Source organism: Rhinolophus hipposideros (genome assembly GCF_964194185.1).
Source record: "Rhinolophus hipposideros genome assembly, chromosome: 4".
Lineage (NCBI taxonomy): Eukaryota > Metazoa > Chordata > Mammalia > Chiroptera > Rhinolophidae > Rhinolophus > Rhinolophus hipposideros.
In genome coordinates, this window is record NC_138050.1 from 84,058,363 (window position 1) to 84,073,267 (window position 14,905).

Sequence of the window (14,905 nt, forward strand, 5' to 3'; positions counted from 1 at the left end):
CTTGCATTCATTTACCCACTTACATTTGGCTGTTGCAAGACTGTTCATTTGTTCATTTCAGCCCGCCAAAAATCTTGCTGTAGCACTAGTATCTGGCCTTCATGGGCTTCTGGTTACACTACTTAATCCCATCATATATCAGCTGCCTGCGTGTTCTGCTGTAAGCAGGTGTCTAGGCTAAGGCTATTTCAGTGTTTTTCCACAATCTGTGTGCAATACTAGGTGTAAGACATTCTCTCTCCCTTTAGTGTACTCCCCTCTACATTAAAATAGGGTTATAGATTCTAAATATTCAAATTGCTGGATGCACTATCTGAATCTTTTTTCATGAGCTCATAACTATTTCCTTTGGCTCAAAATCATTGTATGTTTTTATCATGTCTTACGAGGTTTTGCATACATGCTTCAATACCCTATTATAGTATATGCTTGTTGAGGATACTAGGGCTATGTCGTTTATCTTTTTTTTTTTCCCCGATGTAAAGTCAAAGAAACAACATGATTCTATGAGAATCGAAGAGGAGAACAATGAATCAGTTATTTTCTGTTTCTCTCTAACTCCCCTTACCAAATATTGAAATTTTTCTTATATACTGAATCTTCTGTCTCTTGCACTGTTTCATGTGGTCATAATAGTGAACATTCATCTTGAAGGTATATGTGTCTGTCTCTATGTTTGTATGTCGGCATAGTACATGTATACTGGCTTATGCCACTAAATTTATTGGCTTAAACCAAAGCACTTGAAATTATACATATAGTAATAATGGGCATGTCTTGTTCTGAAGTGGCCAATTTTTAATTCTTATTTATTTATGCTAATAGAGGAGAAGGATGTTATAAATAAAGCAAAAATCACTTACAGCTGACTTGGTTATATATTGTATATTTTTCATCAGACTTATTTGCTTAATTGTTTGCTCTATTTATTACCCAGATGAGCTAACATCATGAGTATTTAACAAATGAAGATTGGTGGAGATGGCTAGGAGCATTTTATGTAGTGGGAAATTCAATCTAATGTTATAAACGTACTATGGAAAATTCTCATATGGATGATTGCTATTTACCCTTACACAAGGGATGATATGCAGTGGTACAAAATATATGTAAAAATAGATAGTATTTTGTCTATAATCTATTTTCAGAATGATTTCATCAGCATTTTGCTTAATATTTATACCTTGATAATGTGAATAATAGAATTATAGTGCTTCTCAATTGATATGAGTGAAATTGAAATATAATTGGAAAAATTAGTTTTCCCGTTTATTAACTGGCAATCAAGGTTCGAATAAAAAAATATTTCAAGTGAACAGAGAAATAAAAGTAGATAATAGGTATAAACAGAACTCAAACTGAATCCAAAATAATGAATATGAATGTTATTCTCTATTCCATATATGTTAATTATCCTCAGTCAATTTACTATGAAAATGTAATCCTTGCATTTTTTACATTTTCTTTAAAAATAGCATATAGAGAAAATTGTCTGTTAACTATAATTTTTCAGTGCAGTTCTTATATTCAAATAACATTTAAACCAAAGTGTTATTTCTATATTTAAATAGTCAGTGATTATGCTTTATTTCTTGTTTTGATTGATAACATAGTAAGTAAACATGTAATGAAAAAATTGCATATACTTTGACAAAATCAATATAAAATGGAAATGTTTAAAATGTTTCATCATTAAATATTCTCTTGACATCATACACTTGAATAAATCATATATTTATAGTTTTTGCATGCTTGTCTAGGACCTTGATATGTGTCAAAAAAGTCATGAGTAGAGAAATAAGGTATATAAATTTGTGAATATGAAAATGAACGTTTATATCATAGTATAGGAACAAGCTGGAGGAATTTCTTTTATTTGAGTCTTTTCTGTATGAAGCCATAAACTTTTTTTTTTTTTTTTAGCCAAAAGCTGTCATGGTTTCTTATAAAATAATAAAGATAATAAAAATATCCATTTTAATTGATTCTTTTCATTGTTTAATAAAATTGCTTTGTTTGATTGCTGAAGAATTTGAATTGAGTTTTCATTACCCACTTCTGAACAATTTACTCTAAGATCCAGACAGTATTGAGCTAATGAGTTTGAATTTATATTGAACCTTAACTGTCTTCATGAAGTAAATGGAAAAAAATCATGGCAGTAACTAACTATTCTTCATTAAAAACCATGTCGTAGAGATTTTACAATGAGGCTTTTAATAGAGCTAAAGCGTTTAAATTGGAGTTTTACCAACTTTAGTGTTTCTAAGCATATTATGTGAAAATTTGTTTTTTCTTTTTTTTTAAGGAAGGAAATCTCATAAGCTGACAGATGTTACAGAAATTTTCTTTCAAGTGTGCAGTTTATATATTTGATAAATTCAGTTAAGCAATAAATTAGTGTTAAAATAATTTTATCTGGGGACATGTCTAAATTGAAATGATTTATAAACACCTTCCAAGGAGTAGTCTTTTAAGGTATTTTAAGAGCTATTTAATCTAAGATTTGACCACCAATATTGAAATGAAGCCCTCAAATGTACCAATTTGACTTTGGTACTGATATTCCCACTATCATAAACGTTTGTTTCTCTGTAGTTGAAAATGAGTAATGTGTTTATTGATTCACACACATTTAATTCATTGCTTTGACATTATTATCTTTTGTAAAGTGATATTTTGGGTTCTTTCTGTTATGGCTAACCAAGTTGGGTATTTAATGATTCCATGTTTAGGATTTGCTGTGGAGTTAAGTGAGGAATTTTAACTCTGAATGATGTTAGGATACTTTTAATACAATGATATGTTTGGATTCTATAACTATCAGTGTGCTTCAGTTCCAAGAAGAAACTAGTTCTCTAGTTATATAATAGAGCCAGTTTTATATTAATTTGGTTAGTCAAACAGGATTAGACTCTGAAAATAGGCCAATTGTAGAAATTTTATTTCTCCAAAAATTTGAGACTCTATCTAAGATACAGGAAAAACAAAAAAAAAAATAAAATTTAGGAGAAATTTACTTACTTGAGCTTATTTCCCAAGAAATCACTTAGCTAATATCCAAATGTAATATGCTTTTGAAAACCTCATTTCAAATTAATCATTAGAAGATTTGGAATAATATTCCATCCGAGTAATTTACACTCATCTCCCACAGGCAGCAGTGGTGGTTTTGGGGATAAGGAAACACTGTATTTTTCCCATCCCAGGGATCTAGGGTTTTTGTTACCCACCCCCGCATGCGTGGAGCACATAGTCTCCCAGTTAGTCACCCTCTCCACCAGCTTCAGCAGAGCCACCTTGTGCCACATGGTATGATGGCGTTTTTTAGCACTAAAAATGGTAGTTGGAAAGAAAAAAAAAAAAACTGTCTAATTATCAGATAGTAAAATATAGGACTTAATAAAGAGGCATACTACATTAAATAACTAATCACGGTAAGTTAAATAAAACCCTAATATTTTAAACAAGAATTGGACTGATCAGAAGAATAATATAGCAAAGAGTTGACCATTTGCATTAAACACATGAAACGTGCTAGTGTGATGAAACATGGCACCAAGATAGGTAACTGTAAGCGTAATTTCCCTGAGTGGTAACTGGGTATTGTTGCATATCAATATTTCCTCTTTGACTGTCATTGTTAGCACATCTTTGAATGCTTCAATTTTCAATGATTTATGCTCTTAACCATTTTAATAAGTGAGATATACCTTGTATCAGAGTTTTATTTGACCAGAGCAATGACGATATATGTGTATTTTTTATAGGACTGGAACTTCCTTTTATGATGATGCCCCACCCTCTAATTCCTGTCAGCCTACCTCCAGCATCTGTCACCATGGCAATGAGCCAGATGAACCATCTCAGCACCATTGCAAATATGGCGGCAGCAGCACAAGTTCAGAGTCCCCCATCCAGAGTTGAGACATCTGTTATTAAGGTAATTGTTTTCTCACACGATTGTTTTGGCTTACGCCAAACATTATCTTAGGCCACCATCTGTCAATCTGTTTTTCTTATTCCACAAGTAATTCTAATTCCTAAAAGCTAAGTGATATTAAATAGATTATGAGAAAAAAAATTACAGTAATTAGAAAAAGGGATACAATATTTAGGCAGTCTAGGCTAATTTTAAATTCTCTATTCTAGCTATTAAGAGAGAGATAAACATAGGAAACAATGATATATTTCTAATTTTGTGTGTGCTTGTATGTATGGTTCTGTGTGTGCATGCTTGTGTGTGTGTGTGTGTGTGTGTGTGTGGTGTTATGAATCTTAAGATGTAGAAAATAGTACCTGATTTGTTTTCAGAATACCAGAGGGTTAAATCATGGTTCTGCCATTTACTATCTGTGTTGCTTTGGGCATGCAACTCAATCTTTCCGATTCTATTCTGTATCTGAAAAATGGATAAAGCAGTGTAGCTGTAAAAGCTAAACAAAAGAGTAAAATTGAAAGCCATTTTATGAATTCAAAAATACACTGTAAGTGGAAGATAGCATTATTTTATACAAACATCACATGTTTATATACACAATTCTCTCTCTCTCTCTCTCTCTCTCTCTCTCTCTCTCTCTCTCTCTCTCTCTTCCCCATCCACTGTGTGTGTATACTTTTTCATTCATATTATTTTATAGTGTATATTTAAATCAAAGTACTTTAAATGCATTGTCAGAATATATTATTAATTTTTAAACTAAGTAGAAAGTACCTCATGTTGCTTATCCTATTTGACATAAACATTACCCCTTTTTCCTGAATATAATACACTTGAATTTAAGGGAGCCTCTATAGCATGTGTTACATAGAAAGCTCTGTTACAGTTCTCATTTATTGTTGGTGGAAATACAAAAAGGCACAGTCCTTTTAGAAGACAGTTTTGTGGTTTCTTACAAAACTAAACATACTCTTACCATTTGATTGCATATTTACCCAGCTCTTTGGTATGTACCCAAAACAAATTAAAAACATATGTCAATGCAAAACCTTGCATATGGATATTTATAGCAGCTTTTTCCATAATTGCCAAAACTTTGAATCAACCAAGATGTTCTTCAGTAGGTGAATAGATTAAAAAAAAATTGTGGTACATCCATATGTTATAATAACATTGTTGAGTTAACATTTGCTAAGTGGAACATAGGGTGACTGACTGATGGTGAGCCATAGTTCAACAACAGACAAGAGAAATAGAAACAGAGTTTATATTCACAAGTCCTGGAAGAAGTACCTGGCATGACTGAAGGGTTCACATGGGGAGGTCAAGGCAGAGTGCAGACAGAGAGCGAGGCAGGATCTAGGGAAAACACCTTTATTCAGGTTCATGGATGGAATACTTTGGGCTTCTTGGGCTAAAGATGGGTTGGTGAATTCAAACCAAAAGAGCATGGTTTTAATAAGCCCTACTTGGTCTTACCTAAGAGGAGACTGCTGACCACAAAGACTGTTGGGAAAGTCATATCAGGGACATATGTTTGCTTGTTACTTTGTGGCTGCTCTCTAGGCTATGTGCTAGCATGAGGGGCGTAGTGTTAGTTTAAGGTCCCTGCAGTCCTCTTGGCCAAACAAAATGAATGCATAGTTAGCAATACCATGAAGTAGCTTAGTTGAACTCTCCACACCATAAAATGGAATATTATTCAGATCTAAAAAGAAATGAGCTATAAAGCCATGAAAAGACATGGAGGAAATGCAAACGTACCAGTATGCTGCAAAGTTGAAGAAGCCAGTCTGAAAAGTCTCCACACCGTATGATTCCAAGTATAGAACACTCTGGAAAAGGCAAAACTGTGAAGATACTAAAAAGATGAGTGCTCTTTATGGTACTATTTATGATGGATACACGTCATTATACATTTTTGAAAGGCCCTATTACTATTTATATGGAGAGTGTTGAATAATATGCAAATAACATTCTTTTTTATGATACCAATGGCTCTATAAACTAAGATATGTACTGGTCCCTCACATCACTTTCTCAAGTATACTAACCAGAGGAAAAATAACAAAAAATATCAGAAGACTCTGATCATCTTCTTAAAGATCTTTGCCTGAGAGAACACCAATGAATCATGAACCCAGAACTGGGAAGAGAATGTTAAAAATTCTGAGTAATTTCATCTGAGTGACTGTTAGAGGGTTTCTTTGTTACTAGATGATTTGTTAATCAAAGTATCACTGTGCCATTCCATTTGTGATACTTTTTGGCAATGGTTATTACTGAGGATTCAACATTCTCATCACCTCACTCATTGACATCACCTAAAGAAAGATTTTGGCTGAAGAAAAAAATCCTGTGTTCCGTCCTTGTACTTGATGGCTATTTAATAAACAAACAAACAAATAAATGGTAGTATTAGGTACAGGATATGATAATTCTCAGTTTTAAAAAATGTAGTAATAATTACTATAGAGAATTATCTTTATAATGTTAATTAGGTAATTTCCCCCTTTCAAAACTGAGAAATTGTAGGGTAATTTTTCTTTTAGATAAGATTTAGATTCATAGGTAAAGTAAAAATATTATAAAAGCAGATTTTAGAAGTTTAAAATCATAATGGGTGCCTTAGTTATGAACTGTAGATAATTTGGAAATGAGCTGGTGGTTTACATATTCCTGCATCCAAAAGACGCTAATTACATCAGGGTGCTTGATTTCTTTTAGGTTTTCAATATACATATATTTTTAAAAAATAGTTTGCGCTATATCTAATGTTAATGAGAATACTTAGAAAGTGAAGCTTCCTTTAAAAATTCAGTTGGGTTTCCCCTGGAAGATGTTCTTAGGAAATGATCTAGATTATTGGAAAGTCAACATCATTCCTGTGGTTTCTTAAATTAAGGTTAGGAATGTAGAGGAGAGAGATAAGGAGAAGTAAGGAAATATGCAAAAAGGGAGTAAGAAGGTGTGTTTGGAAGTGTGTGCCAACACCACCTGAGTTATAATAATAGCCTACTTCCTAGTCTCTTGGGGCAAATATTTTCAGAAACATGGTTAGAAATAGATTAAAGGAAATTCTGGACTTTTGAATGATGGTGGTATAAGTGGTGATAGCTAAATAGGAAACAATGTTTCCAATTGAGAATGATTAGAAAAAGTAAAAATTGCTAACACCAAAGTGAAGTTCCATTTGGCTATTGTGGATTCTCCAAAAGGCTTATTTGCCCTTTTCTTTTGAGGCTGGTTGTTTGTATAGTTGCAAATTTGATGCTGACAGGTAATGATTATAGAAAGTAAGCATATTTCAAGAAATGCATGAGACAATTCTAATATTTTTTAGTAAATATTCCTAATATTTTTAGACCTGAGAAAAATCGAGGGTACAGCTTCAGAGATTAAGAGTGAGGAATAGTTTCTCTATGGAATTCCAAATATTAGGGAAAGCAAGTTAATAAATCAACCTGTCTAAATTTATGTATAGTAGACTTTACAACACTAACAGTGTTTAGTAAACTCACAGGATATATTTGAGGTATGACAATTAAGTTTGTGAACTTATTGCAACACTGTTGGTAACATTTTTTGATATCAGAGGGATTTTTCATTATGAATTTGTACCAACTGGACAGTTAACCAAGTTTACTATTGGAATGTGCTGAAAAGCCTGCGTGAAAAAGTTAGATCACCTGAACTTTTCACCAACAATTCATGGCTCTTGCATCACGACAAGGCACCAGCTCCCACGGCACTGTCTGTGAGGGAGTTTTTAGCCAGTGAACAAATAACTGAATTGGAACACCCTCGCTACTCACCTGATCTGGCCCCCAATGACTTCTTTCTGTACCCAAAGATAAAGGAAATATTGAAAGGAAAACATTTTGATGGCGTTCAGGACATCAAGTATAATACAATGACAGCTCTGATGGCCATTCCAGAAAAGAGTTCCAAAATTGCTCTGAAGGAGTTTTGCACCAATGCCAGTGGCGATGGTGCATAGTTTCCCAAGGAGAGTACTTGGAAGGTGACTGTAATGATATTCAGAGATGAGTTATGTAGCACTTTTTCTAGGATGAGTGCACGAACTTAATTGTCAGACCTCGTATTAGCTAAACTTAATTTGGGGGCAGTTTTTATTTTCTCTAAAGAAAATGGTTGACTCCTGTATTATGTTAAATAGTTTGGGCCCAAATGGGTAATTAGAATACTACCTACAAAGTTTGTTTGCCTGAAAAGATTTGAAATGTGAAGGATGATTAAAATGAAATATTAAATACCAAAGAATATTTGACCCCATCTGAAGGAATGATAAAGTAATAAGAGAATGAGCACTTAAAGGGAAAGTAGAAATTTGAGAGATCTTCCATGTGCTGGAATGTACCATTTACATTTTTTTTGACAGTAATGACAAGAATTAAAATTAAAACTCAATGAGAATGGCAATAAGAATTTATTGGACAGAAGAGAAATAAAACCGTGGTTCTCGGAGTTACATATTTTAAAATAATTTTTCTGTTACCAGTTTCTATGAGGTGAAGGAGCACCAATGATTTTCTCGTAAACTTGTTTATGGAATGTACCTACCAGTACAAGCAGTGGAGTAGGATTAGAAAGCTGCCATTTTTGGGCGAAATCCAACACGTGCTGCCAGTTTTTGTATGGACCATGAGTTTAAAATGATTTAACATTTTTAAGTGATTGGGGGGGAAAAATTAAAAGAAGAATGATTTCTCATGACGCATGAAAATTATATGAAATATGAATTTTAGTGTCTATCAATATATTTTTTTGAAACTTAGCCACACTGTACATCATTTCTATGGCTTCTTTCACAAAAGTAGTGTTGAATAATATATTTACTAGCTGGCTTTTCACAGAAAAAAAAACAACAACAACAACAAAGTCTGCTGATTCCTGCATTAGCTCTTGATGAATTCAAACCCATGTGAATCTTAGGTTGTGGATAATTTAGACAGCTTAAAATAAACTCTCAAACTCTATAAAGCCATAGGATCTGGCACTGAAAATAGAAAATAAATTAAAAACATTGAGCAAAGAAAAAGGCATAGATGAAAATAGCACCCCTATAACATTATTATTTGCTTTAATTGTAGGCCCTTATGAAAGAGTTCGCCAATTTACTACATTTAGACTTTCTCTGGTTTATTTTCTTCAAAATATTTTAGTTAGGTAACTTTGAGGAAGAAATGGGCATATGCTGTTTAGACAATAAAAATTCTAATTTAAATCCCTAATAACCAACTATCTGTAAAAATGTATTAAATTATTATAAGCTCTTTATTAGTCTATCATGTATCCGTGAGATGCATATATCTTAACTATTTAACGTTCATAAAACCTGAAGAGACATAGACTTGGGATGTTAATACAGATTCCTCCATGGTGGAGAAATAATTCCTATATCCTCCCTACCCATTTTTATATATCTAAGCTTTCGTAGAAGGCTTATTTTATTTTCATCAAATTTAAGCACGATGAAGGTATTCATTAATCAAATGAAAATTTTCACCTCAGTAGTTTCCACTTTAACTTTATTATATTTATTTTCTTGGAAGAAAAGTGTCTATTAATTCCTCTGTGTTTTAGCCATTTAAATATACTCATATGTTGTCTATAGTGTTTCTTCCTCCAGACTAAATATTCTAAGTTCTTCTGATCATTCCTCTTCAAGCTTCTTGGTTGCCATTCTATTTTCTTTTTTTTTAAGTAACCCATTTTTCCCCAATCACTCCCATGTAATATTCTCGAAGTGAATTGGCCAGACCCTGGAACTAAAGTAAACCTCACTTGGTACAATACCTTATAAATATAATCATAATTTATAAAACTGCTTTGCTAGTGGAAAATGTGACTCCGTGAATTTCATCTTTGCAACATAAAATTCTGCTAAGCCAATTCTTCATTTTTCACTTCTATTAACAATTTGCATTTATCCATGTTACATTTATTTTCCAGTTCATTGATTTTGGCTCCTTAGAGTTTTTTAATGTTAACACTCTAAACTATCATATTAACCATATATACTATCTTTGTATCATTTCCAAATTGTAAACGGATGTATTACTTGTATTGCCTTAAATCACTGAGGAAAATAAACAGTATAAATCAAGAGATCAATTCTTCTCGTCATTAGAGAATTCCTAATAGGCTGAAATGTTCTACTAATTGATTCTCTTTGGGTATCATTCATCAAGTAGCCCCAAATTCCCCTGAATTAATCAATATTTTTCTCACTTTTTATTTAATACATTCACACTGATATCATAAGGACTTTGAAAGAAGGTTCTTGCTGACAAAAAAAAATTGAAAAGGAGAAAGGTACATTGTAGTGGTTGCAAAACATAGATTCTGGAGGAAGACTTCTTGGGTTTATTTCCAGCTCTATGACCTTCTAGTCATGTGATATTAAGCAAGTTATTTAATGTGTCTTTTTCTTGTTTCCTTTTCTGTATAATGGGGATAATAATATTACCTCATGAGGCTGTCATAATGATTAAGTTAGCATTTATAAACTCATTAGAAGGCTTTGTACACTGATATAATCTTCATCTTATCACTAGTTTTATTTTCTCCCTAAATATTCATAATCATCTGTTTAAAAATGAGTTCTATAATCTTATAAGGAATTCATGTCAAGCTTTTAAAACATAGTCACAATTGTATGGTAAGATGCTTTTCTCCCTCTCCTTCTTCTTCTTTCTGTCCCTCATCCCTCTCTTTTTCTTGTTTAGCTTTTGAATGGTTTTGTAGTGTAGTAGTATACAAAGCAGGTTTTTAAATGCATGTTTTTCAGGTTTAATTTTTCTTCAGGGATAATATAGATTTGTTTTTGAGAAATTTGTCAATGTTCAAATTATTCTATATTATTGAATAAACACCTTTCCTTTCATGCCACATTTTAGCGTTTTCTAAGAACAGGAAATGTGACTTTAAGTTTGTTAAATTTCTCTGTGGCTGTGTGTGTGTGTGTGTGTGTGCGTGTATGTGTGCGTGTGTGTGTGTGTGTGTGTGTGTGTGTGTAAGCAGAGACTTTAAAATATTCTCATTTAAAGAATTAAACCTTGAAAAAAAATTAAAAGTACAAAGGATAAATTTTCCATTCTCTAATGTTTTCCTTCAAAGCAAGTTCTTAAAATATTATATTAGTAAATAGGACTTTATATGCATGAACTATAAAAATGTTTAAAAATTATAAAAACTATAACCAGGATGAAATGAATTTCAAAGTAGATTGAAATAACTCCAGATATAGGCATTACTTTCGGATTTTTTTTTTTTTTTGGCAAATAAGATTTCATGTAATTTTTTTACTTGAATTTAGAAAAACAGCAGATTATGTTCTCTTAATGTTTGAATATTGATATTAAATGTGAAAAGAGGACACTAGCAATAAAAAGAAAGTATTAAAACACAACCACAACTAAGAATCCCATACATTAATAGAGTCAAACAGATCAATATATTTAAATACATGAGCCTGTAACAATACTAAAAAATAAACTCATGTTCACCTCTGGAGAATTCTAGGGAATTGATTTTTTTAAAGGACAAATAAAGATTTAAATAAAAGGATGGTGTCAAGCCTTTTCCTGCCTTTCCCATACAAAATGTACCTCAGGATTGCCAAATAATTCCATAGAGAAACTTTTTGTTTGTATAAATCTTTTAACAGATAAATGCATAAGGAATTATATATTAATATCACCAAATTCCAATTCCTAATGAAGTGATGAGTTTGGCACACAGTCATCAGTAGTGGCTGGCATCATAAAATGCAACCGAGCTGATATTATGCTCTTCTGATGGAAGCGTGCAACACTATCTGTGAGGTAGTCCTGCCCCCAAATCAAGCATCCAGTTTTAACTATGCGGGACATTCAGGAGACAGAGGAAGTGAGAGACAAATTAGACCCATAAGGGAACTGCATATGGGAAGTTCATAAAGGTGGTGGCGTCTAAGAACACACACAATGCCTGAACTAGATAAAAAGTTAGCTTTATATACATGCCACGCACAGAGAGAGTGATGCCAATGACAGCGCTGGCCGCGTCAGAACTTACTTTTTTCTCCTTGCTTTCCTCTCTGCACTCTCCCTCCCTTGAGTGTGGTAAAGGAAGATGCCTTGATTATTATATGGACATGAATTATAATTCCTGAGTCAAGACTGTGTTTTATGGCTTAATTGTCTGACTTTTTATATTACCGAAAAGTGATCTGAAAAGTTCCGATGCTGGCTGAATTTTCACACAGATGTGGAAAAAATATAGCCCCCTACCACCATTGCATACGTTTAAAGTGATATGTAGTAGGAGGATACAATTAAACTGTTTATGCTTCTACTCATGGGTTCTACCAGTTTTATATTTAGAAAAACTGAGTGTTCTTGAGTACCATCATCAAAACAAATAAAAAGAACTACGTAAATGTCTGTTGACGCCTAATTTAGAACTTTGGGTCGAGGAGTTTTGATGGTGAGTGCCTGTTCCTCCGTCAGATGCAAGTGTTTTTATTAGCATCATTTACTATGTTTTTCAGAAGTACTTTTTAACATTTTCTTTAATCCATAATCCCAATTTTACTATTTATCTTCTTTGTTCATTTTTCCAGAACAAGGGGATTTGGATGTCACATTTAATCATTGTATAAGATTCTGAACTTCACTAACAACATTTACTAGTTTATAATGTATGCTCCATGGGGGAAAGAATTTTTATCAGTTTTGTTTACTTATATATAACCAGAGCCTAGGGCACTGGCACATATTAAGTGTTCATTGAATATTCTTTGAATGAATGAATTTTACTCTGAGTTTTTTTAAAGCTCAGGGTTTAGGTGGTACAAAGTGCTACTCAACTTCAATTTTGTAAGTTTAAAAGTTGTATCAACATATCGTTTAACATTAGAAAGATCTTCCCTCCACTTTTATAACATATTGAGTGAGGGAATCTCTAACCGATGAAAACAAAAATAATTCCAAAGAGAAACTAAATGAAAAAATTTTGTAGAGAAATGAGTTGTGATTATTTAGACTTATTCTAAGAAAATATTTTAAGTTGATAAAATATAATCCATTTTGTGATGGAAAGGAGTCAATTGAGACAATGTGATTTTGTAAATGTTTAATTAATCACATGTGTATAATACTGATCATTTTATGCTTTTTATTATAGAATACATCATTTTGAATTCCACCTTTGATTCTGAATTATCTTAGAGACCAATACTTCTTGTTCTACCCAGAGGCAATAAATTCAGCTGTTCCTTTATTGTTATTCTATTACCATTAGTTTATTAGTATGACTTTTTTTCCTTTTAGTGAGAGAGTATTCCTCTTAAATTTTCATTTATTATTGTGGCTAGTTTTATAAAGATGGAACATTGCAAAAGATTGTGTTTTATTGATTGGTGAATTTATGATGCAGGACTATAAAGCGGTGTGTTGAAGTATTAAATTAAATATTCTTCCTCTTTGTCCTACTTCAGGCCCATCTTGGAGGTTAAAGGGTATTACACAAATGAAATGATAAATTCAGTTTACATAGTTTCCCTATAGACATTGAACTGCTTCTTTCTTATTATGTCTGAATAAAACTCATTATCTACTTTGTTTCAGTAATAATTATATTTTCTCCTAAGTAATTCTTTACTGTCTCCATTATTCTCCATCTTATAGCAAACTCTGGAAAGGCAAGCATATAAATATGATAAAAGAATTAAGCTGTTGAAATAAATTAATTTATTGTGCAACAATGTATTCAAATTTTACTTGCTCAATGGATTTTACTTTAATGAAATTCTTCAAAGAACAATACATCATGTTCCAAAGATTGAAATTATACATTAAATGAAATGACTGAATATGTTGTATCTCATTTTATAGAAAGTTTCAATTGAATACTTAAGCTTTTAAATAACAAAAATTTGCATAAATTAAAATATTTTCTTTAAATAAAAGTATTAAGTATTGTTTTTGTATCCTTTGTTCTTAGACAAGAATTATAAAGTAAAAATAAGCTAAAGCTAAATTAAATACTACAATTTTACTTATATTTCCTAAGCCTTAAACTCTGCTTTTAAGATGTATTTCACATTAAGATTTTAATCTAGTTTGTTTTTGACTTATTTTAGTATGTGATCTTTAGAGTATTTTGAATGTGTAAATGTTTGAGTAATGCATGAATGAAAAGAACTATCAGGGTAAACTTTGACAAATGTATTGACTAATAAAACAATTTTTGTACTTATGTGGAAAAAAAGGAAATGATTGTTCTTAATGGTAACCATTGTTGCTAGAATTTTATGCATTAAATATTTAAGTATTTCATGAGTTAAATACTCAGGAAAATAAAAAGTTTCTCATGCTTTCCATTAGCACCACTACAAAATCTATTATAACAGGAAACTCAGACTTGCAAAATGATTTTAGAGGGATTGATTTATGTCAAGTTGTACTTTATCTTTGTTCAGCAAAACATGTGCCACAGCAAATATGATCAATTAAAATATTTTTTATAGTTTAACATGCTAAAATAAAACATAATTATTAAGAGGAATATTAAAATATGTTGATGAATAAACCTTGATGTGAGTGACCTTTTAAGAAAATAGAATAGCTAATTTAGAAAATTTTATTTATATAAAAATATAGCAATGTTCTTTCTCAAATACATACCATGTGTATGAGTGTTGAGTTAGATATATTAGAGATTAGCTTTAAAACTTAGACAAACTTTTTTGCCTCTTCATCACAATTTCAAGAAACCAACGGTAGACTCTTTATAGAGTAATTCTGGTCTTGTATGCAATTATAGCATAGCTCATTAATGCATTTATACAGACTATAAAGAAGTTCCACTGGACAGTTTTATAAATCCATTCTCTATAATAAGTTCATATATGCTGCATAAGGGATATGAAATCCAATCTTTGAATTATATGCACAA

General features: G+C 31.8%; 1 protein-coding gene across 2 annotated transcripts in view; it reads left to right on the forward strand.

Moving 5' to 3' along the window:
• DACH1 (dachshund family transcription factor 1) overlaps positions 1-14,905 on the forward strand; it is a gene marked incomplete at its 3' end in the record, with an annotated part of 404,086 nt that overhangs the window by 268,069 nt on the left and 121,112 nt on the right. For both annotated transcript variants that reach the window (XM_081046619.1, XM_081046618.1), the window contains exon 4: positions 3,771-3,943. In XM_081046619.1, coding sequence (XP_080902745.1) covers positions 3,771-3,943 — 173 coding nt within the window. The remainder of the gene's footprint in view (positions 1-3,770; positions 3,944-14,905) is intronic.